At 46.7% G+C, this 21,136-nt stretch overlaps 1 protein-coding gene across 6 annotated transcripts in view; it reads right to left on the bottom strand.

Annotated features, from left to right (window-relative positions):
• Positions 1-4,090: 4,090 nt before the first annotated feature.
• Positions 4,091-21,136, bottom strand: part of TNRC18 (trinucleotide repeat containing 18) — a 72,869-nt gene continuing 55,823 nt past the window's right edge. For 4 of the 6 annotated variants that reach the window (XM_087878642.1, XM_087878644.1, XM_087878643.1 and 1 more), the window contains 13 exons: positions 20,814-21,068; positions 19,114-19,544; positions 18,089-18,277; positions 16,874-17,015; positions 15,964-16,081; positions 15,578-15,653; positions 13,642-13,750; positions 12,993-13,109; positions 11,947-12,102; positions 10,089-11,374; positions 8,477-8,713; positions 7,352-7,426; positions 4,091-6,764 (listed from right to left, as the gene is read on the bottom strand). In XM_087878642.1, coding sequence (XP_087734768.1) covers positions 6,558-6,764; positions 7,352-7,426; positions 8,477-8,713; positions 10,089-11,374; positions 11,947-12,102; positions 12,993-13,109; positions 13,642-13,750; positions 15,578-15,653; positions 15,964-16,081; positions 16,874-17,015; positions 18,089-18,277; positions 19,114-19,544; positions 20,814-21,068 — 3,398 coding nt within the window. In that variant the 3' untranslated portion in view covers positions 4,091-6,557. The remainder of the gene's footprint in view (positions 6,765-7,351; positions 7,427-8,476; positions 8,714-10,088; positions 11,375-11,946; positions 12,103-12,992; positions 13,110-13,641; positions 13,751-15,577; positions 15,654-15,963; positions 16,082-16,873; positions 17,016-18,088; positions 18,278-19,113; positions 19,545-20,813; positions 21,069-21,136) is intronic. The other 2 variants (XM_087878646.1, XM_087878647.1) reach the window with 1 other exon arrangement.

Here is a 21,136-nt window from a genome sequence, read left to right as displayed (position 1 = left end):
TTCTTTCAGCGCAGTTGTAGCTTCGAACGCTCCATAAATCAACTGTTGTATGTCAAAGACTACCCTGTAATGCTATTTTTCCCTTGCTGGAGCTACAGCTAACACAACCTCCATACCAAGTCCCTTCAACCAGGGCTTGTTAAATTAAAATCCAAATTACAGACGGAAGGTCTTGTTTTTGCACGGAAAGAACCCCAAAGCAGGTGTAGGAGAGGCTTTTCCTGCCATACTCCACTCTTCATATTTAAAATACGACCTGTTTTAATTGCTCTTCGATTTAAAAAGAGAGAGAGAGATACCTCCTGCATAAATAGCACGCAGGGGAGGATTCTAATCTCTCTTTAAGTTTGTCCATGGGACATTCGCGGATGAGATTCTACGTATATCTCGTAAAATACGTTGAAAAAGCAGCAGCTCTGTTATGTCGGCTGACCTAAGAAGTCAAGAGCCATGTACTCATGTTGTACCATGTTGAAACCAAAGATCAGAAACCCACGTTAAGGTTGTTCTTGCTGTATCTTTCTGGGGTTCGTTTCCCATTTCTGTGTGGTCCATGTAAACTTGGAGGAGTCGAATTCTACAGCACGGACAATAGGGTGGGTAGTTTTACATTTTTGCAATTTTATTTTTTTTAAAAAAAAGTTGAGTTGTCACTACGGCCATCACCATTTCAACAAAATGAAGCTCAGATACTTTGGCCGCCTAATGAGAAGGAAGGACTCACTGGAGAAGAGCCGAATGCTGGGAACGATGGAGGGCAAAAGAAGAACGGCAGAGAAGGAGGTGGCTGGATGGAGTCACTGAAGCAGTCAGCGTGAGATTAAATGGACTCCAGAGGATGGTAAAGGACGGGAAGGCCTGGAGGAACGTGGTCCATGGGGTCGCGATGGGTCGGACACGACTTCGCAACTAACAACAACAAAGTTGTCAGTGATCATTACCCACTCGTGAACGACCATTTCCTCCGAAAAACATGACGTAAGAAGGATCATTGCACGCTTAATCCTTCTGTATTTCTCAGCTTCAAGTCACCGAGACAGTTTTCCCTGGATGGGAACTCCAAATATGAACAGAAAATAAGTACTTTTTTCCCCCTTCCCTTCAAATCACCTTGTAGGGTGTGTAGGGTCGGCTTGGGTGGGTGGGTGGGAGGTCGGACTAGATAACCTACAAGGTCCCTTCCGACTGTCTTAATCTGTAAAATCAGCTTGCCTTAAAACTTGGAAGATCTTGGATGGAACCTGTTGCTACGTATCTTCCCCTAACTAGATATCCCCCACCCAGATCCAAATGTATTTGTGGAAGAGAATATTTGTAGCCCCAAGGTTGAACGGTGGGGTCCTTGGGACTCTCTAGTCAGCTGTGCCCCTCCCACCTTCCACTTATACCTGGTCTGAAACGTTCTGCTGAAATTCCTCCCTCGCCATCTTTTAAAGACCCCCGTAATCCCTTGCGGGGTGGAGTCTTGGGCAACTGAATGAAGCTAGCGGAGTGTTTTACTTTACAGGATGTCCTTCCTGTTGCCAATGCGGAGTTGTGTTCAGCAGATATATTCTCAGGGTGCCCAGAGAGAGAGAGAAAAATATCTGCCTCTACCTAGGATCGAACTCGCAGCCTCCTGATTGCGAGGCGAGAGTGCCACCTCTAGGCCACTGCGCCACTCCGCTCAAATTCCTCCCCCGAAGGACAGAAATGAAAGAGACAAAGCACCCCCTTTGCACTACCTTCTGTAGTTTGTGTAGCAACCAACACACCCTCCTCTGGGCCCGTCGTCACCATGATCTCTCCGCCAGGTTGGCTTTGGGGGCAGAGCACCTCAGAAGCCAAGAAATCGCGGTTCTCCCAAGTTCAAGTTTACCTAAAGATCTGGAGAGATGGTGGGGAGCATTCTAGCGGGTGGAATCGAGAGTTTCGTAAAATAAGGATGTTCCAGGGTTGCAAAATCTCCGTTCCCTCCCCGCTCCTGGGGAAGGATACTGTAAAATCTCCATTCCCTCCCCACTCCTGGGGGAAGGATTTTGCAAAATCCCCATTCCCACCCCACTCCAGCGGAAGGATACTGTAAAATCTCCATTCCCACCCCACTCCTGGGGGAAGGATACTGTAAAATCCCCATTCCCACCCCACTCCTGGGGAAGGATACTACAAAATCCCCATTCCCTCCCCACTCCTGGGGGAAGGGTATTGCAAAATCCCCATTCCCACCTCACTCCAGCGGAAGGATACTGTAAAATCTCCATTCCCACCCCATTCCTGGGGGAAGGATATTGCAAAATCCCCATTCCCACCCCACTCCAGTGGAAGGATACTGCAAAATCTCCCTTCCCACCCCACTCCAGGGGAAGGTCACTGCAAAAATCCCCATTTCCTCCCGATCAGATGGGACTTGGGAGGCAGAGAATAGATGGAGGCGGGGCCAGTCAGATTTTTTACTACTGGTTCTCCGAACTACTCAAAATTTCTGCTACCGGTTCTCCAGAACTGGTCAGAACCTGCTGAAACCCACCTCTTCCCAGATCTGAAATGAGTTTACGTAAGTAGGGTTTAAAATGAGCAGTTGGGGCACAAAAGTCCCAGGTTGCCTTTTCCAATCAAGGATCGAGAATCTCTGGTCTGTGGATACACGTGTGTGGTCTCTGATGAGCACCGCATACAAAAAATACCACCAAACAGCAGCCCATCTGCTTTGCAAATTTTGCAGCCCTGCAGAATCCACGTCACCATCTGCTGCCTTCAGCCAACTAACCAGGTTTTGCCTCACATAGGTGGCTTTATCTGCCTTATATGATTTGCAAAATCCCCTTGCTGTGAAACGGTTTAGAAAACGTTGCAAATCGCTGAACTTCGGGGGGCGTTTTATTCGCACCAAACACTAAGCCAACATATCTGGGTCGGATGCGTGAGAAGATGGGCGGCCGTTGCAAGGTTCATCTCGGGAACGAAATCATGGTTTGCTACGAGAATGAGGACTGCTGGTTTGCGACGACCAAATGTAGGTTTCGTACTCAGTCCAACATGCTAGTTTACTAGCTCTGGGACATAGGGAACTAAAACCAGAATTTGCTTAAGAAAGTGATGAGGATTTGTCTCCGGGATAATCATTCCTTCAAATCATTCCTTCAAAAAACCATGGTTAAAATTAAGCTTGGCTTAGTGTTATGTGTGACTGCTGCCAGGGCTCAAACCTTGTTTTTGTATTACATATAAAAACAAGGTTGATCTACCCTGTTTCCCCGAAAATAAGACATCCCCTGATAATAGAAAATAGAAACCTAATTAAAATAGGTTTTAAAATGAGAGTTTTAAATTTGGCCCATGATTTAATTATTTTAATCTGCTGAATTTTTTTTCATTGTTTTATTATGGCTGTTCACCGCCCTGAGTCCTTCGGGAGAAGGGTGGTATATAAATTTAAAAAAGTGAAAGTGAAAAGTGAATAAGCTCAATTGGGCTTTTGAGCGCATGTGCTAAAATAAGCCTCCCCCGAAAATAAGCCCTCCCTGAAAATATTTAAACATAGAGCTGGAAATCAGGTAAGACAGCAAGAGGAGCCCCATCTTGCTCCAAGCGCCCCAAAATAATAAGACCGCCCTGAAAATAAGGCCAAGTGCTTATTTTGGGGTTCAAAAAAATATAAGACAAGGTCTTATTTTCGGGGAAACACGATATGTATCCACTTGCCAGCCATTCTTCCAGGATCATCGTAATAAAAATCCAATTTTTTAAAAAAATCTAATTTTGATTTTTCCACGCACGCAGTCCTCTTTAAAACAGAGGGGCACCCAAAGAGACCGTCAAGGAGAAGTTCCTGGACCATGACAACAATTAATCAGTGGAACAACTTCCCTCCAGAAGTTGTGCGTGCTTCATCACTGGAGGTTTTCAAGAAGAGATTGGGACAATCCGTTTGTCTGAAAATGCTACAAGGTTTCCTGGGTAGAGGGTTGGACTAGAAGACCTCCAGGGTCCCTCCCTTGAAATTATTTTATTTCAAGCCCTTTGAAATCAGGGTAGACTCCAGAGAGCATCCCGAGAAATTCAACACACGCATGTAAGCCGAGGCAAAAAGAATGCAGAAAAATCCCACCGCTTTTCGTGTTTCAAGATTTCTTTTCTCTTTTTTTTTTTATGAAAAAGAATCACACATCGTACAGCAACGAACAGAATGCAAAAAAAAAAAAAAAAAAGGGAAACAAATGAAAACGTTAAAAAAAAACAGAAAACAGCAGGGAAGGGAGGGGGGAAGGAAAAGGACACATACACACACAGAGAAAAAAACCCCTAACATGTGGCTCCTTTCCTCTCTTCGATTGTCTGCAAAAATGCTTGTGTTCCATAGAAGGCAGTGGGCAGTTAAGTGCTTTCTATTTTAACATTCGTGTCACATTGCTTTTCTTCTCCTTCGTCCTACGATACAGTCCACCGTTTTGTAAGCAATGCTGGCTCTCCTATTCCCCTGTGTTCGTTCGTTCGTTCTCTCTCTCTCTCTTTTTTTTTTCCCTGTCTCTCTTTCTCTCTCTCTCTCCTTTTTTTTTTTTTCTCTACAGTCACAATTCCAACCGGAAATAAAAAATAAAAAGAGTCTCGAATGTCAGACCGTGTCGTTTTGCTTTTTATACTTTCCCATAATTTTTTTTTTCACAGTTTTTTTTCTTTAAAAAGTTTATATATTTATATATATTTATATATTTATACTTTATATTTATAATTAAAAAGGTAAATCCGTTTTGTGTTTTTTTGCTTTTTTTTTTTTCGTTTTTGTTCGTCCTTTCTCTCTCTCTCTCTCTCTTTCCTTTGTTTTCCTCCTCCATTTTTGTATTGTTAAAAGAGGTGGTTTTTGTTGTTGTTGTTGTTGTTTTACAATACACTGGAAAAGCCTTTCGGATGTATGAAAACTGTACAGGCCCGGAGTCGCTCGCTCTAGAAACGTTGTCCACCTAAAGCTTGGAAGCTGGGAACTGGTGGACTTCAGGAGGCGACCAAGGCAGCACCATGTGGTTCTTAAAACGAAGTGGCGAAAGGATTCCGAGGGAGGGAAGCGTTCCTTTTGTACCATGGCAGAAAATAGAAAACATCTGCTCGTGTTAAGTCGGGTAGAAATCGTCTCCCCTCCGCCCTTGTAGTGCTTGAAAAATGGTACATCTGTCCCTGTCAGAACCAATTCTGGTGTCTTCTCTTGTAGTGTGTGAGTTTGGCGGGGTTTCGTAAGTGCAAAAATGCTGGCGTTGTGATGGTCGCCGTGTTGTCCTCTCTGGCCTTGCGTTGGGGTCCACCACACCCAAGCGGTAGTTCATCTCCAAGGGGCTCTTTGTTCATCTCAAAGTAGGCAGGTGGTGGTAACACTCTTGGGGCGGAAGATGGCAGCTTGGTTACTGGATGGTCGATTAATGAGATGAGGTCTACGCAGATGACCCTTGCAACGAGACCCAGTTGCGTCTCTCCCAACACCACCAGCCAACGTGCGTCCGACAAGTGCTGAGATTTGGCGATGGTGAGACAGGAGCACGCAAGCTTCAGCATTCCTTGCTCCAAAATGACCATCCAGTAGTCCTCAAGAGCAGAGTGGCCAATGTTGAAGATGTTACTTGAAATGTTTCTCGAGGTGGGCGTAGCAAGGCATCTGACCTGTCTCTCAAATATAGATCCCCCCACAATATTTATGAACCTTTGATGAGGAGCCATTTTTTTTTCCCCCAAGAGGGACCTGGAGTAAATACATTCACTTTACATGAGGGAGGAAGCATGTCCGTTGAACAGCTCTTCCTTAGAGGAGAAAGAGGCTCCTTCATCAGTCCAAGGGTTTGGAGAGAAAGGGTTGCAAAAGAGAATAAATGAAATTCGGTGGTGGATTTCTGAACCCACCTGCTCTAAAGTCCTTGTAACTCAAAAGAAAAGTGAGACAACTGTTCCTCCACTAACCATCTTATTGGCCAAGGTGGCTTTTACAGTTGCTTCTCTGCACCAGTTCTCTGGTAGAACAGTTTTTGGAGATAGAGAAGTGGGTGGAAAAGAGTCCAGCCCACCTCTTGATTGGCATTTGCTCAAACTGTCCCTGAACCAACCACATATTCTTCCGTAAGTTGAGTTTTCAGTTGGTTGAGGGCAGATAAAACCGGTACCCTGAAGATTAAAAAAAAGTGCCAATTTCCCCCCCGTCCCCAAAAAATTGGCCTCTTGAAATAACCTATGAACGTTCAATACTCAAAGATCGATGATGGAGCTGCCTGTAGTCCAATACTTTATTGCAAAGGACCGGAAATAGGCCCACTGCCCAAGAATTAATTTTCTGAAAAATCCCAAACGTTAATTCCTTTTCAGAAGCCATAGAATCCAATCCATCGCTCTTGAGTTCATGAAATGATTGAGGATGGGGAGAATCTCTTGCAGATTTCTCTCTCTCTCTCTCTCTCTTTTAAATTTTGGAAACATTGTGACTGAGCACAACACAATCATGCTGTCGTTTCAACAGGCACATAACTTTCATTCCGTCTGTCGTTCCTCCGAGGGAGGCACAAGGTGCGAGGTGCCTCCCGCGTTCTGTCTTTCTCAAAAGCTGTTTAGCAAATGATGGGGACTCCATCAGTGTTAAAGATCATGCCCGTGGTGGGCTCGTAAGTCCCTGCTAGGTAGTATAAATCTTCGCTGTCTTGATACTTCTTCGTCTTCAGCATCTGCTCATATTGTTCCAAATCAACCACCAGGCATTTGTGCGAGATTGTCTGAACGTCGTTTTCATCCACGTGGGAGGACTGGTACAAAGCCCTCTGGATTAAAAAGAGAAGAGGAGAAATGTTAGCACATCTGCTGAACCTTCCTTCAGGCTTTGAAGGCAAAGAAGGCCTTCCTGGCATCTTCTACTCATCAAACATTTGAGATTCTCTCATTATTAGTGTCTCTCTTATCTGTTTCTTTCTATTTATCTCTCCTAGCTTCTTTACATCATTCTCAGAAGCCTAAATGCAAAGGTGGGATTCAGCCGGTTCGGGCGAATCAGATGCTAATTTTACATCTGGTTCGCCGAACCGGTAGTTGCCCCGCCGACCCCGCCTCTCCCTTCCCAGGAGTCTCCACGCGGCCCATTTTGGATGCCAGGTAAGTGCAGCACCTGCACGGAGGCTCTGGGAGGTTGAAAAAACAGGCCTCCCGGAAGTTCTGGAAATCTGCAAATAATTATGCAAATAAGTGTTCTGCGGACCACCAAAATTTTCTCGTGGACCACCAGGTGGTGACTGCTCTTCGATACGATTCTAAAATCAAAAGGCATCAGATTCAGTTCACAAAAGCTTTTCACTAAACCTATGAGTCAGAAAAGGGGCTACCAACTTCCTTGTGATTATGGGCTTTTACATACCTCCATGAAGTCTTTTCTCTGGCTGGAAGCTTGAAGAGCTGCTGATAAGGTCCGGGCAGATTTTTGATCCCATCGCTGAAGTCCAAACATTGTGCAGAAGAAGCAGAAGGATGATCAAAGAGAGGAGGGAAAAAAACAACAACAACAACCATCAAGAGAAGATTAGAAAACAAGCCCAACCGTCCCTTGAGTGAGATGAGTGACGTATAAATGTAATAAATTAATTCATAAAAATATTGATTTCCTTTTCATGGTCCTGTTCTTGGAATGCTCTTCTTTTTCTTGATGGATCAGGGGGAAATTCAACACAGAATTTAATATGTTCTTTGAGCCTCCACCCTGCCCCACTTCCAAAAATCCATTCATCGGTAAGCAAAGTTTCCATGGAGAGCTTTGACACCATTGGGTATCCATTGGCCTTCAAGGTTTAATAACCATGGTTTAGAGAACAGAGTTCTTTTGCTGGCCACTATGGCTATCTTCAAAGGCAAGGTGACCTGATAAGCAGACCACAGACAATTGAGCAGAGACTGTTGGGGTTCCTTATCGTTATAGCCAGGTGTCTGGCTTCTGATTGGTCCTTAGTCAAAGACCAGCCCTCGCTAACCCGAAATCAGCTCAGCCAATCTGAAGCCAGGACACCTGGTTGTAAAGGCAGGAAGGAACACCATAAGTTGCGAATGGTCTGCCTATCTCAAGATGACAGCCACAGTTGCTGATGAAACATAATCAAATCTTGTCTAGATCATAGTCTAGACAACAAGAAGTTGCTGGCCCTCAGAGCCTACCCCAGTAGAAGGTTTTGACACCTCTTGTTTGAAACGATCCTTAAGGGCTCTCCAAAGCTGTTCCTCTCCAGTCTCCCCAACTATTAATGTAGCACTCTGGCTAGTTTGCAAGAAGGTTGGACTTGACCAACTATGACTAACTTTTGACTAACCTTTGACTAACCTTGATTAACCCTTGACCAACCTTTGACTAATCTTTGACCAACGTTTGACCAACCTTGATAATCCTTTGACCAACCTTTGACTAACTTTGAGTAACCTTTGACCAACCTTGACTAACTCTTGACCAACCTTTGACTAACCTTTGACCAACCTTGACTAACTTGACTTGACTAACCTTGCCTTCGTTGAGCTTCTTCCCAGGGTTGGTCTCCTCAGGGTGATAGAACCATTTCACTCGGACCACCATGTTGTTTCCCCAGGATTCCCACATGCTCTGGATCCGGCCAATGTAGGGGAGGTTGGGCCTCCCCGCTGACAGAAAGACGGCACAGTCTCCGATGCGGATGATCTCCTTCCCGCGGACGATGGCCTTGTAGAAGAGTTTGCGGGCTTTCCCCTTCATCCCGCGTCTCTGTGATGGGAAGAAGTAGGGAGTTAGGAAATCTCGGGATTCCTTCACATTTTGACTTTTCATAGCTTAGCATAGCTAAGCTGTGGACTGGCTGATCTGTGGCTTAGCTCTCTGGTTAAGTTACTCTGTTTCCCCGAAAATAAGACCCAACCGGAAAATAAGTCCTAGCATGATTTTTCAGGATGCTCGTAATATAAGCCCTACCCCAAAAATAAGCCCCAGTTAAGATTGTCAGCCAGATGGGTGCATTTAGTACCGTATTTCCCCAAAAATAAGGCCTAGCCAGAAAATAAGCCCTAATGCATCTTTTGCAGCAAAAATTAATATAAAACCCTGTCTTGTTTTCGGGGAAACACGGTAGTACAGTCCTAAAACGTATGACCATAATTGAGCCCAACATTTCTGGCGCTAAGTGAGACATTTGTTAAGTGAGTTTTGCCCCATTTTTCCAACTTTTTTTTTTTGCCACAACTGTTATGTAAATAACCTGGTTGTTAAGTGAATCCCCATGGACTTCACTTATCAGATGGTCTCAAAAGGAGATCATATAACCTTGGGACAATGCAACTGTCAAAAGTACATGCCAGTTGCCAAGTGTCCAAATTTTGATCGTGTGACCACTTATGGCTGCAACGTTCCTAAGTGTGAAAAATGGTCGTAAGTCACCTTTTTTCAGGGACGCTGTAACTTTGAACGGTCACTAAAGGAAGTGTCATAAATCAATACCTACACTTGTTCCTAGACGAAAGAAATACTCAGAAGCTTCCTGTTCCTTACAGTTAACCCTCTGTGTCGTCACCTAGTGCTTTCCAAATGCGAGTTAACCATTTTCAGACACCCAACCAGCACGGACATTGGCTGAAAGGAAGTGTCCACCTCAACCTAAGACAGTGTTGGTGAACCTTTTAGGCATTGAGTGCCGAAATGGGAGCGCGCGTGTGGGAGAGCGCCAGAAATTGTAAGAGCAGCTCCCCGGCGCACATATGCGGGAGCACCGGAAACTGGAAGAGCATGTGCGTGCCGGGAAGCTGAGCTTCCGGTTTCCAGCATGCACATGTGCGCTGGCCAGCTGGTCTTAGTGCATGCATGCACACCAGAAACCAGAAGACTAGGTGACCGGCACGCATGTGCACGCTGGAAATTGAAAGCTCAGCTTCCCGGCACATGCATGCACGGCAGGGAACTGCTCTTCCAGTTTCCAGCACTCTCACGCACACAAAGACCAGCTGTGAGCCGGAACCCGGAAAAGCAACGGGCGACAGCTGGCGTGCCCGGAGAGATGGCTCTGTGTGCCACTTCTGGCACACATGCCATAGATTTGCCATCACGGACCTAAGAGATCGTAGCGAAGGACAATCCAAGACGGCGCTCTTACCTGGGTAGGGTTCCCAAACCACTTCCAAAGTTGCCGTGCAGGCAGAAAGGCAGCAATTTTCGGCCGGTTCTCCACCGAGGGCAGCCTCTGGCGTTTAGCTAGTTCTTTCGTGGTGGGCAAATGGATTCCTTCCCGTTTCTTGCTCCGGTTCTTGTTCCCGCTCGGTTGTTGCTTTTGCGCTACCTGTTGCTGGGGTTGCTTGGGGTTTCGGGAATGTGAAGAAGACGGGGACTTCCCTGAGGCCTTGGTGGGCTTGGCTGGGGCAGTGGGCTGCGTGGAAGAGGCGCTGGGTTGGGTCTCTGCCGCCTCGTCTTCGGAGCTGCAGGAGGAGTCTTCGTCGGTTGTGGAAGAGGAAGAAGAGGAAGAGGAGCTGGAGCTGGAGGAGGAGGTGGAGGAGGAGGAAGAGGAGGAGGAGGAGGAAGAAGAAGAAGAAGAGGAAGAGCTACTGCTGCTGGAGGAAGAGGAGGAGGAGGAATTTGAAGAGGAAATTGGGGTGGAGGCTCTCGAACTGGCCGAGCTGCTATCTTGAGCCCCACCTCCATTCTTCTCCGTTTCTTCTTCTCCTTCAGAATCTGAGCTGCTACCGCTACTTTCTGACTCGTCCCTCCCAGGGGCCGCTTCCCCGCTGTCTTCTTGAGCCTTAGAAGAAGAAGATGGCGAATCTCCAGCATTCTCAAACTTGCCTCCAAAATTAGTAGGAGCCTCTCCCTCTGCAACCTTGCTCCGGGAAGATTTCTGCTTGGGGTTCGGACAAGCCATGGCAGTATAGCTGAGCCCTAAGATGTTCTTAGCTTCTCTTCTACTAGCCAGGTTTGACTCCCCCAGCATCCTCATGGCCTCTTTGGTCTTCTTGGTCTTGGGAGACATGACCCCCTCATGGTCCAGCTTGATCAAGATCTCACTGTCTGGGATCTTCCTCTGAGCTTTGGGAGCAGACCCAAATTCTTGTCCCTCCTCTGTGGATTTTCCTTTCTTCGATTTGACTTTCCCCGAGGAGCTGCTGGAAGGACCAAACGACCCAGGGTAGGGTTCGTTCCCATGAACGTTGCCGAACACCGGTGACTGGAAGGTGGTAGGAACCAAGCTATGGAGCTTGGCAGAAATCTTCCCCTTGCCCGCTTTGCTGTGATGCTTGTCTTCTGTTGGCGCCGGGGGAGTCCTGGAAGGATCCGTCTGGACCTTCTGTGGGTTTTTGGCAGCTTGTTTACAAACCGGCAGCTCCGAGCCAAGAGAAGAGTTGGCCAGCATCTCCCCCGGGATGATCTGGTCTGCCGTAACGGATTCTTCTAGAAAGCAACAGAAGGTGCAAAATGTCAACCCTGAAGCTGGTCGGAGGAAGGTGGAGTGATGCCACCCGGTTGTCAGCCTGGACCATGTGACTGATTGTTTTGAGAAAGTAGAAAAACTTTTTACTTTTAATTAGGTGAAAACCACGGGAGACTTGAGTCGGTTTTCACCAGATCTGTGCCAACATGGTAATTCCAATAAAACCGACATCTAGGGGGCGGCACTCATCTCCGTTCCAAAGCCGAAGAGCCAGCGCTGTCCGAAGACGTCTCCGTGGTCATGTGGCCGGCATGACTCAACGCCAAAGGCGCACGGAACGCTGTTCCCTTCCCACCAAAGGTGGCCCCTATTTTTTCTACTTGCATTTTTTTACCTGCTTTCGAACTACTAGGTTGGCAGAAGCTGGGACAAGTCATGGGAGCTCACCCCGTTACGCAGCGCTAGGGATTCGAACCGCTGAACTGCCGACCTTTTAATCGACAAGCTCCAAAGAAGTAGGAAAGCTCCAAATGACTTGGTCTGTTTCCTCCCCCCCCCCCCCACACCCCCAACAGAGCTGGGCAAGCCGTACCTGTTTTCTGTTTCTTACTGGGCTTCCTTCCACGCCCTTTGCCTTTGGCTCCGAGTTCCTCCGATTCCGCCCCGTTGCCTTCGGCCATGTCCTTACTGGATTTACGGCTGCGGCGTCTCATGCTGGGCACCAGGAGGGCAGGAGAGGGCTCAGCACCTGTGAGGGTCAGTTGCCAGATTGAGTGGGTGCTGAACACACAAACACACACACACTTCCCAAGAATGAGAAGTGCATCTCCATCCTGTTGGGTTCTCAGAAGTTGGGCTTTCAGAAGGAAGGAAGGAAGGAAGGAAGGAAGGAAGGAAGGAAGGAAGGAAGGAAGGAAGGATATTAAAAGAAGTATCTGTATTTAAAACTGTGAGTGGGAAGGAAGGAAGGAAGGAAGGAACGAAGAAAGGAAGGAAGGAAGGAAGGAAGGAAGGAAGGAAGGATATTAAAAGAAGTATCTGTATTTAAAACTGAGTGAGAAGGAGGAAAGGAAGGAAGGAAAGGAAGGATATTAAAAGAAGTATCTGTATTTAAAACTGAGTGGGAAGGAAGGAAGGAAGGAAGGAAGGAAGGAAGGAAGGAAGGAAGGAAGGAAGGAAGGATATTAAAAGAAGTATCTTTTTAAATCTGTGGGTGGGAAGGAAGGATATTAAAAGAAGTATCTGTATTTAAAACTGAGTGGGAAGGAAGGAAGGAAGGAAGGAAGGAAGGAAGGAAGGAAGGAAGGAAAGGAAGGATATTAAGAGAAGTATCTGTATTTAAAACTGTGAGTAGGAGGGAAGGAAGGAAGGAAGGATATTAAAAGAAGTATCTATTTAAAACTGAGTGGGAAGGAGGGAAGGAAGGAAGGAAGGAAAGGAAGGAAGGAAGGATATTAAAAGAAGTATCTATATTTAAAACCGAGTGGGAAGGAAGGAAGGAAGAAAGGAAGGAAAGGAAGGAAAGGAAGGAAGGGAGGGAGGGAGGAAGAAAGGAAGGAAGGAAGTTGGGAGCCCACCTCATCTTGAGATACCCAAGTTGACTATTTCTCCAGGGATGTGGCAAAAAACCCAACTCACATTGGATCTTGTAATCGGGGGGGAGAAGCCGGATGTGAGATAAAGGAATCCTCCCAGTGTCCCCATCGTCAAATTCCACAGTGATCAAATTGCCGTCTTCCTCTTGATCGTGGACACCTGTAGACCAAAGAGGGAAGAGTTGCCACTGGAGGAAAGAGGAAGAAGTTGGAGAGACCAGTAATCCTTCCTTTCCCCCCTCTTGTTTCCTCATAGTTTACTAGGAACCTGCTGGACATTAATGATAGAAAACTATATTTGCTTATATTAACTTTTGCAATCTCTTTGAGACACTTTAAAAAAAAAAGTTGGCCACACCCACCCAGTCACATTACCCCACCACTAAGCCACACCCACAGTGTGGTGGGCCACAACATATTCTCCGTCATCCAGGTCGTGACTGTCCCAAAAGTACTTTTTTTCAAGTCCAGTTTCAACTGGTCTTTGTTCTGCCTTGAAGACGTCTCATCCAAGAAACTTCTTCTGACTGAAGTTCTGACTGAGCTGAAGAAGCTTCTTGGACGAGAAGTGAAACGTCCTCAAGGCCAAACAGAAGTCCAGTTGCCTTTTGAAAAAACACCTTTGGGACTCTGTGTTCCATGTTTCTACCTTCATCCTGCCCCAGAAATGGATGGAGGCAGAGTGGACTTACCTCGGACAACCGTCCCTGGGTAGAGGCATCGGTACTGTTGGCTCCAATAGGCAGCTATCCGTGCTCCTTCTGGTAGGAACCGCACGGAAGGCGGTTTCACATCGATGATCTGAATGGGAAGAAGAATTCAAGAGCTGAAGAATGGAAGGAAATCAGGGACGATTGCCAATCACAGCGGAAAAAAGAGGCACCGAGAACTGCGTCAGCCATCATCTGCGTGAGAAGAATCTCTCTAGTCCAACCAGGGGTAGGTTCTAAATTTTTTTACTACCGGTTCTATGGGTGTGGCTTATTTTGTGGGCGTGGCCAACTTTTTTTTTTTTAACTTTTAAAAGCATTTTTTCTACAACCTTAAGAGGTTGCAGAAAACAATGCTTTGAAAAGCCTCTGCCGATCAGGCTTGGCTTTGGCCAAAGAGGTTGTAGAAAAAAATGCTTTGAAAAGCCTCTGCCGATCAGGCAAGTCAGCTGGGATCATCAGAGGCTTTTAAAGGCATTTTTTTCTACAACCTTTTTGGCCAAAGAGGTTGTAGAAAAAAATGCTTTGAAAAGCCTCTGCCGATCAGGCAAGTCAGCTGGGATCATCAGAGGCTTTTAAAGGCATTTTTTTCTACAACCTTTTTGGCCAAAGAGGTTGTAGAAAAAAATGCTTTGAAAAGCCTCTGCCGATCAGGCAAGTCAGCTGGGATCATCAGAGGCTTTTAAAGGCATTTTTTTCTACAACCTCTTTGGCCAAAGAGGTTGTAGAAAAAAATGCTTTGAAAAGCTTCTGACGATCCTAGCTGAACCGAGGGATCATCAGAGGCTTTTTTTTTTTTACTTTTAAAAGCATTTTTTCGACTGAAGAGGTTGTAGAAAAAATGCTTTTAAAAGTTAAAAAAAGAAAAAAGCAAGGATGCGATGAGCTGGGTAAGCGAGCGGCGACCGGGCCGGGGACCAGCTCGGGGGCGTGGCCAGCCAATGTTATTACCAGTTCTCGGAACTACTACAAATTTTTACTACCGGTTCTTGCGAACTGGTGCAAACCGGGACCAACCCACCACTGAGTCCAACCCCCTGCTCAACCAGAAGATTCTATACCAGTGATGGCGAAAGTTTTTGGCACTGAGTGCCCAAACTGGAACGTGCACGCACACCGGAGTGCCGGAAACACGAAGACCAGGTGGCCACCTGGTTTTTTGGTTTTCTGGCACACGCATACCCTCTGGCCAGCTGGTCATCGCGTGCGCCAGAGCACCAGAAACTCAAAGAGCAGGTGGCCGGCGCACGCATGTGAACTGGCCAGCTGCTCTTCGGGTTTCCAGTGCTCGAGCGTGCACGAAGGCCAGCTGGCGGAAACCAGAACAATAGCTGGCGACAGCGCGCGTGCCCACAGAGAGGGCTCCGCCTGCCACCTCTGGCACGCATGACATCGTTTCGCCTTCATGCCTCTATACCATTTCAGACAAGCGGCCTGGGTCTATTTCCCAGGGAGAAAAGGGAAGGAGAGAAAAAAGGAAGGAGGGGTGAAAGGGAGGAGAAAAGGGAGGGAGAGAAAGAAGGAAAGAAACAATAGCGCTTAGACTTATATAACACTTCATAGTCTTCGACAGCCCTCGCTCTAAGCGGTTTACAAAGTCAGCCATATTGCCACCAACAATCTGGATCTTCATTTTACCGACCTCGGAAGGATGGAAGGCTGAGTCCACCTTGAACCGGTCAGGATCGAACTCTTGGCAGTGAGCAGAGTCAGCCTGCAATACTGCATTCTAACCACTGCACCACCACGGCTATTTTATCATCTGGTAAATTAGGAGAGTTTCTAAGTTTCTTCCTCCACTCGTTATCCAGCGGTGGACTCTCCCATCTCTTATCTACTCGTTTCCTAAGCAGCATCTCTTCCCCCGTCTCCCACGTTCGTTCCCACGTACTATTTACCACGAAGACAACCAACTTACCGCTTCCTGCAGCAACTGTTCCAAGCAGTAAATGTGAGGCCTGTTTCCTCGCTCGCCTTCCACAACAACCCGATATCTGAAATAAATACAACAGTCTTTTTAAAGTCCACAAAATAAAATTTAAAAAAAAAATCATTTCCAATTTTAAAAAAATCCAAGACTCTTCGGGTAGGCCCACAGCAGTGGTGGGTTGCTCCCGGTTCAGTCCAGTTCTTGCGAACTGGTAGTAACGATGGCAGGAGGCTCCACCCACCCACTCGGATGTCATCATGAATGATTTGCGCATGTGCAGAAGAGTGCGCGCTCCCGTTGCGAACCAATAGCGGAGGTAAGTAGAACCCACCCCTGGCCCACAGGAGCTAGGATGGAGAAGCTCCTTTGCTTACATGTCAGGAGAATGAACGGTCTTGACGTGCCCGGCGTAGAGTAACTTGTCATCCATGGGGATAAGGACCTTCAAGCCATCCTTCAGTTCGTCTTTGTCAATGATGCAAGAACGAGGAGCTGTAAGAGAACCAGAGCTAAGAGTGTGGACTCTGCTGCGGGCTATGCGTTCTGTTATCTGACTGTTGCTAGGCAGAATTTCTTCCCTCCTTCCTTCTCCCAAGGCCTTTCTCGCATACTATCATATCTATCCACCTGAAGTCATGGGCCTTTCTAGGAAGTGGTTTCAGGGTTATGTTCTCCTCTTTCTTAATTTATTTTTTAATGAATAAATCTATTTTATGAAATTTATCAGCAACCCATCTTACTACAAGGCAACATTGGGTGACTTACAATGTAGTCCTGGATTTACAACAGTTCGTTTAGCGACCGTTCGGAGTTAGAACGGTACTGGAAAAAAAGTGGGAAGAGAAGGCCCTTCTCCTCGACCCCACCAGCTGAAATATCCTATCCGATGGGGTCCATAGCACGTCTCCTATGCCAGCATGGGAGGGGAAGGAGGGAAGAAATTTGTAAAATCTCTGATCTCCGTGTATTTCGCTGTGCCCTCAAAACCTTGTTGTTCCGCCAGGCTGGGCTATCAATGTAAAGATTTTAATTGGTTTTAAATGGGATTTTAAATTTGGGGTTTTGTAAATTGGGCCTATTATTTAATAATTTTAATTATTTTTAAATTTTGTCTGTCTTTGTGTTTTTAATTAGGCTGTACACCGCCCTGAGTCCTTCGGGAGAAGGGCGGTATAGAAATAAAACAAACAAACAAACAAACAAACAAATAAATAAATAAATAAACCCATGTTTCTTTCCTCCCCTCTGCCAAGGTCTTTCTCACACGCCATCACATCTACCCACCTGGAGTCAGGGGTCTTTCCAGAAGGAGGTTCAAGGGTATGTTCTCATCCTCGGAGAAGCTGCTGTCCTGGTTGGGTTCAAAGTCTTCCTCAGCGGCCATGCTTTCCATAAGTTTGCTCACGGCTCCTCCTTTCCCTCGGGTCTACAACGACACCAGATTTATTATTCTTACTTGTATGCTTTGAAATCCACCAACTGAGCGGAACCGAAGCCTTCAGCTTCCTTCTGGTGCCCACAGGAGATGGTGCCCAAAAGATCACGCGGAAACATCGCTCGCAGACGCACGCTCGTCAGGACGCACTCCAGAAAAGCCGAACTTCTGGGTTCTAGCGTGCATGCGTGCCTGACAATCGGCTGCCCAGGACCACAGCAGTGCAGTTTTCAGCACTGCTGCGCATGTGAAGGGATTGCGCTCAGGGGTGGGTTCTAATTTTTTTTACTACCGGTTCTGTGGGCGTGGCTTATTTTGTGGGTGTGGCTTGGAGGTCATGTGACTAGGTGGGCGTGGCTAGCTGGTCAGAGTCATTTCTGGAAGGTCCTCGCACTTACGACCAGTCCTCGCGCTTACGACCCGACTCATTTGTTTGCTTTTAACACTGATCAGCTGTAGGGCGGCCCTTTGAAGCCCCGCGGCAAGAGTTTAAACAGGTTTTTTCCCCTCTAGTCATCAGCTGGGACTCAGGAGGCAGCAATAGATTGGGCGTGGGGCCAAATAAAAGGTAAGAATAACATGGGTTTAGGGCGGGGGGGGGAGAACCGGTTTGATGACGTCATATCGTCACCGCTACCGGCTCGGCCGAACCGGACCGAACCAGGAGGAACCCACCACTGATTGCGCCCCAGGAAAAGCCGAACGTCCGGATTCTGGCGTGCTTGCACACCTGACAATCAGTTGGCCGGCGCGCATGTGCACGCCGCTTTTTGGCACTGCCACGCGCACTAAGGGCAAGTGATCATCGTGCCCGTAAGCGTGCCAGAAACCCAAAAGACAAACAGGCAAGGCCACACACACCAGGCATCATAGCTTTGCGTGCCACTTTGGGCACACATGCCATAGGTTTGCCATCACGGGCTAGAGTGACCATGTGGCCTAATGGTTACAAGTGTCTGCCTGGGATTCAGATCTAGCACAAAGTTCCTGCTTCATTGGGGAAGGCAGAAATGGGTTGACCCCCCCTCTTTTTTTTTTTTTTTTTTGCTGGCTCTGATTCTCACCTCCTTCTTGGCCTCTTTAGTCTTAGCTTTGCCCTTGTTCTTCTTGTTGGAGGACAAAGAGCTGGCCAAGCTGGCACGCAGATCCGGCAGGGAGCTGGCAATGCCCAGAGGAGAAAGCAAAGAGGAAGAAGAGGAAGAAGAGGATGAGCCAGCGGAAGAGCAGACGGTCCCTTCTTTATTTTTCTTCTTCTGCAAGACAAAAGGAGAAAGATACAGAGGTGGTAACGGACTGCTGGCTTGGAGAGAGAGAAAGAGAAACAGAAAGAGGAAGGAAAAGGAAAAGGAAAAGGAAGGAAGGAAGGAAGGAGAGAGAGAGACAAGAAAGGAAGGAAGGAAAGAAAGAAAGAGAGAGAGAGAAAAAGAAAGAAAGAAAGAAAGAAAGAAAGAAGATAGAAAGAAAATGGGAAGGAAGAAAGGGAAAGGGAAAGAAGAAGAAAGGAAGGAGAGAGAGAAAGAGAGAAGGAAAGAAAGAAAGAAAAAGAAGAGAGAAAAAAGGGAAGGAAGGAAGGGAACGGGAAGGGGAAAGGAAAAGGGAGGGAGGGAGGGAGGGAGGGAGGAAGGAGAGAGTGAAAGAGAGAGAAGAAAGAAAGAAAAAGAAGAAAAAAGGGAAGGAAGGGAAAGGAAAAGGGAGAGAGGGAGGGAGGGAGGGAGGAGAGAGAGGAAGAGAGAGAAGGAAAGAAAGAAAAAGAAGAGAGAAAAAAGGGAAGGAAGGGAAAGGAAAAGAGGAAGGAAGGAAGGAAGGAAGGAAGGAAGGAAGGAAGGAAGGAAGGATTTTTGCTCCATCCATGACCATATGTCTCTAACTTGGTCTTTCATGGGGAAAAAATGTTCTTTTAATTTTTCCTGCCTTATTATTATCATTATTTTTAAATGCATCCCATTTGGGGGTCATCTTTTTTCAAAGTAAAAGAACAGAAGTCCGAAATGGCCCAAATGGCCAGAAGTTCCCTCCTCCTACCAACATTCCTCTCACACCCTCTCAACCCCAGCCCACCCCCACCCCACACACTCACCCCAGTTCCTACCTTGCTCAGTTCTTTCCTCTCCTTCCCCTTGTTCCCCTCCTTCTTGGGGCTCAAAAGGTTTCCCCCCTTCAGGCAACGTCCATTTTTGGAAACCGGAATTGAGCTGGCCGGGGCGGTGGAGGCCAAGCCAGCTGAGGTGGTCGCGTCGTGAAGGAAGATCCGTTCGCTCCGTCGCCGATTCCAAGGATCGTCGTCGTTGACCTCCAGCCCGAATTCGAAACTCAGGTCTTTGGATGACCTGAATTTCTTCAGCTTCCGGCTCTTCTCAGGCGCCATCTTGGTCCTGTCCGAGGTGTTGCCTGTGGAGGTCTCCATGGTGCTCGCAGATGGACCTTGATCTAGTGACCCTTTCTTCCCGTGGAGTAAACCCGCTGGAGATTTCTTCCGGATCTTCACATCGCTTTCAGAGTCCGTATATTCAAACTCGGTCCCTAGGAGGGGGAATTTAAAAAAAAAAGGATCTGTCAGCCAGAGGAATCACTCTGTGAAATATTGTTCGGAGTACTCAGCTACTGGTTTCCATGCCTCAACATAGCAAAAAGAAAGAAAGAAAGAAAGAAAGAAAGAAAGAAAGAAAGAAAGAAAGAAAGAAAGAAAGAAAGAAAGAAAGAGAAAGAAAGAAAGAAAGAAAGAAAGAAAGAAAGAAAGAAAGAAAGAAAGAAAGAAAGAAAGAAAGAAAGAAAGAAATGGATTTTGGATTTAGGCTGGCGACGGCAACTTCAAGACGCTTTTAAAAATTTGCTACGAAGAGCAGAACCCGTTAAGAATCAGACGTGTGAGTTAAGGATTTTTCCCCACCTTCCTTTCGGAAGGTTTGGCTGTGCCTCAGTTTCCCCAGACACTGGGAGGACACAAACCCCCCCGGAAATCCCCTTCCGATCCTTGAAACTCTCTTCCTCCACAGTTGCACCTCTTGGAAACCCCCCGGCCTTTCCCTTCTCTTCCAAAGCACATACTTTACTTCCTTGCCAAGGGTGTCCAGACTACAACTTCCATGGGACTGTTGGGAATTCTGGGAGAGGGAAGGATGGGAGAGAGATTGCTCTCTTTTCAAAGGATTGATTTGGGGAAAAGGACTGCAGGCTGTCAAGTCATCCGTCTTCCTGTAGAAAACAGCCCCTCCCATTCCGAAAACACTTAGAGAGGAGGAGGAGGAAGGAGGAAGCTAGAGAACATGATACGTGCTAGAAGGGAGTGGGGTTTGCGGAGAGGAGGAGGAGGAGGAGAACTGTGGGGTCCTTAGTGCTCTCCGAGTTTGGTTGGTTTTCTTGCAGACTTTTCATGACCCAACTAGAGAACATTATCAGTGCTAGAAGAGAATGCAGTTTGCGGAGAAGAAGAGGAAGAGGAAGAAGAAGAAGAAGAAGAAGAAGAAGAAGAAGAAGAAGAAGAAGAAGAAGAAGAAGAAGAAGAAGAAGAAGAAGAAGAAGAAGAAGAAGAAGAAGAAGAAGAAGAGAAAAGAAAAGAAAGAAAGAAAGAAAGAAAGAAAGAAAGAAAGAAAGAAAGAAAGAAAGAAAGAAAGAAAGAAAGAAAGAAAGAAAGAAAGAGTCCTAGGGTACAGTTATCTTGCATTAAGTAGCTTGTGGTGATTTAGAACAAATCAATCTAACTTGGAAGGATGCTGCTTTCAGGGCAGTTTTGCTATTGGAGAAGATGACCCCCCAATTGGGTCATCTCTCACTGCACAATGGCCAACATACCCAACAGGCTTTGTCTTTCTTCCTTCTTCTTGGCTTTCTGTTTGGCTTCCAGTTGGACGAGGGACACCGAAGGCACAATGATGGGACTTGGGATGGCGCTCGCTGCAAACCTGGCTAGGAGTCCCAAGCCACTTTCATCCAAAGCTGATGGGGAAAGCCTCTCATTGACCACTGCCCCATAGCTTTCCATTTCTTCTTCTTCATCATCATCATCTTCTTCCTCTTCCTCCTCCTCCTCTTCTTCCGAGCTAGAATCTGAAGGTGACAAGATGAGAAACTCTCATAAACCTGAAACCAGGTTTCAAATCAGACCATCTTTTACC

This window comes from Pantherophis guttatus, chromosome 14, assembly GCF_059756535.1.
Source record: "Pantherophis guttatus breed Tessera chromosome 14, ASM5975653v1, whole genome shotgun sequence".
Lineage (NCBI taxonomy): Eukaryota > Metazoa > Chordata > Lepidosauria > Squamata > Colubridae > Pantherophis > Pantherophis guttatus.
Note: the sequence above shows the minus strand (reverse complement) of the source record. Positions and strands in the feature narration are given on the sequence as shown.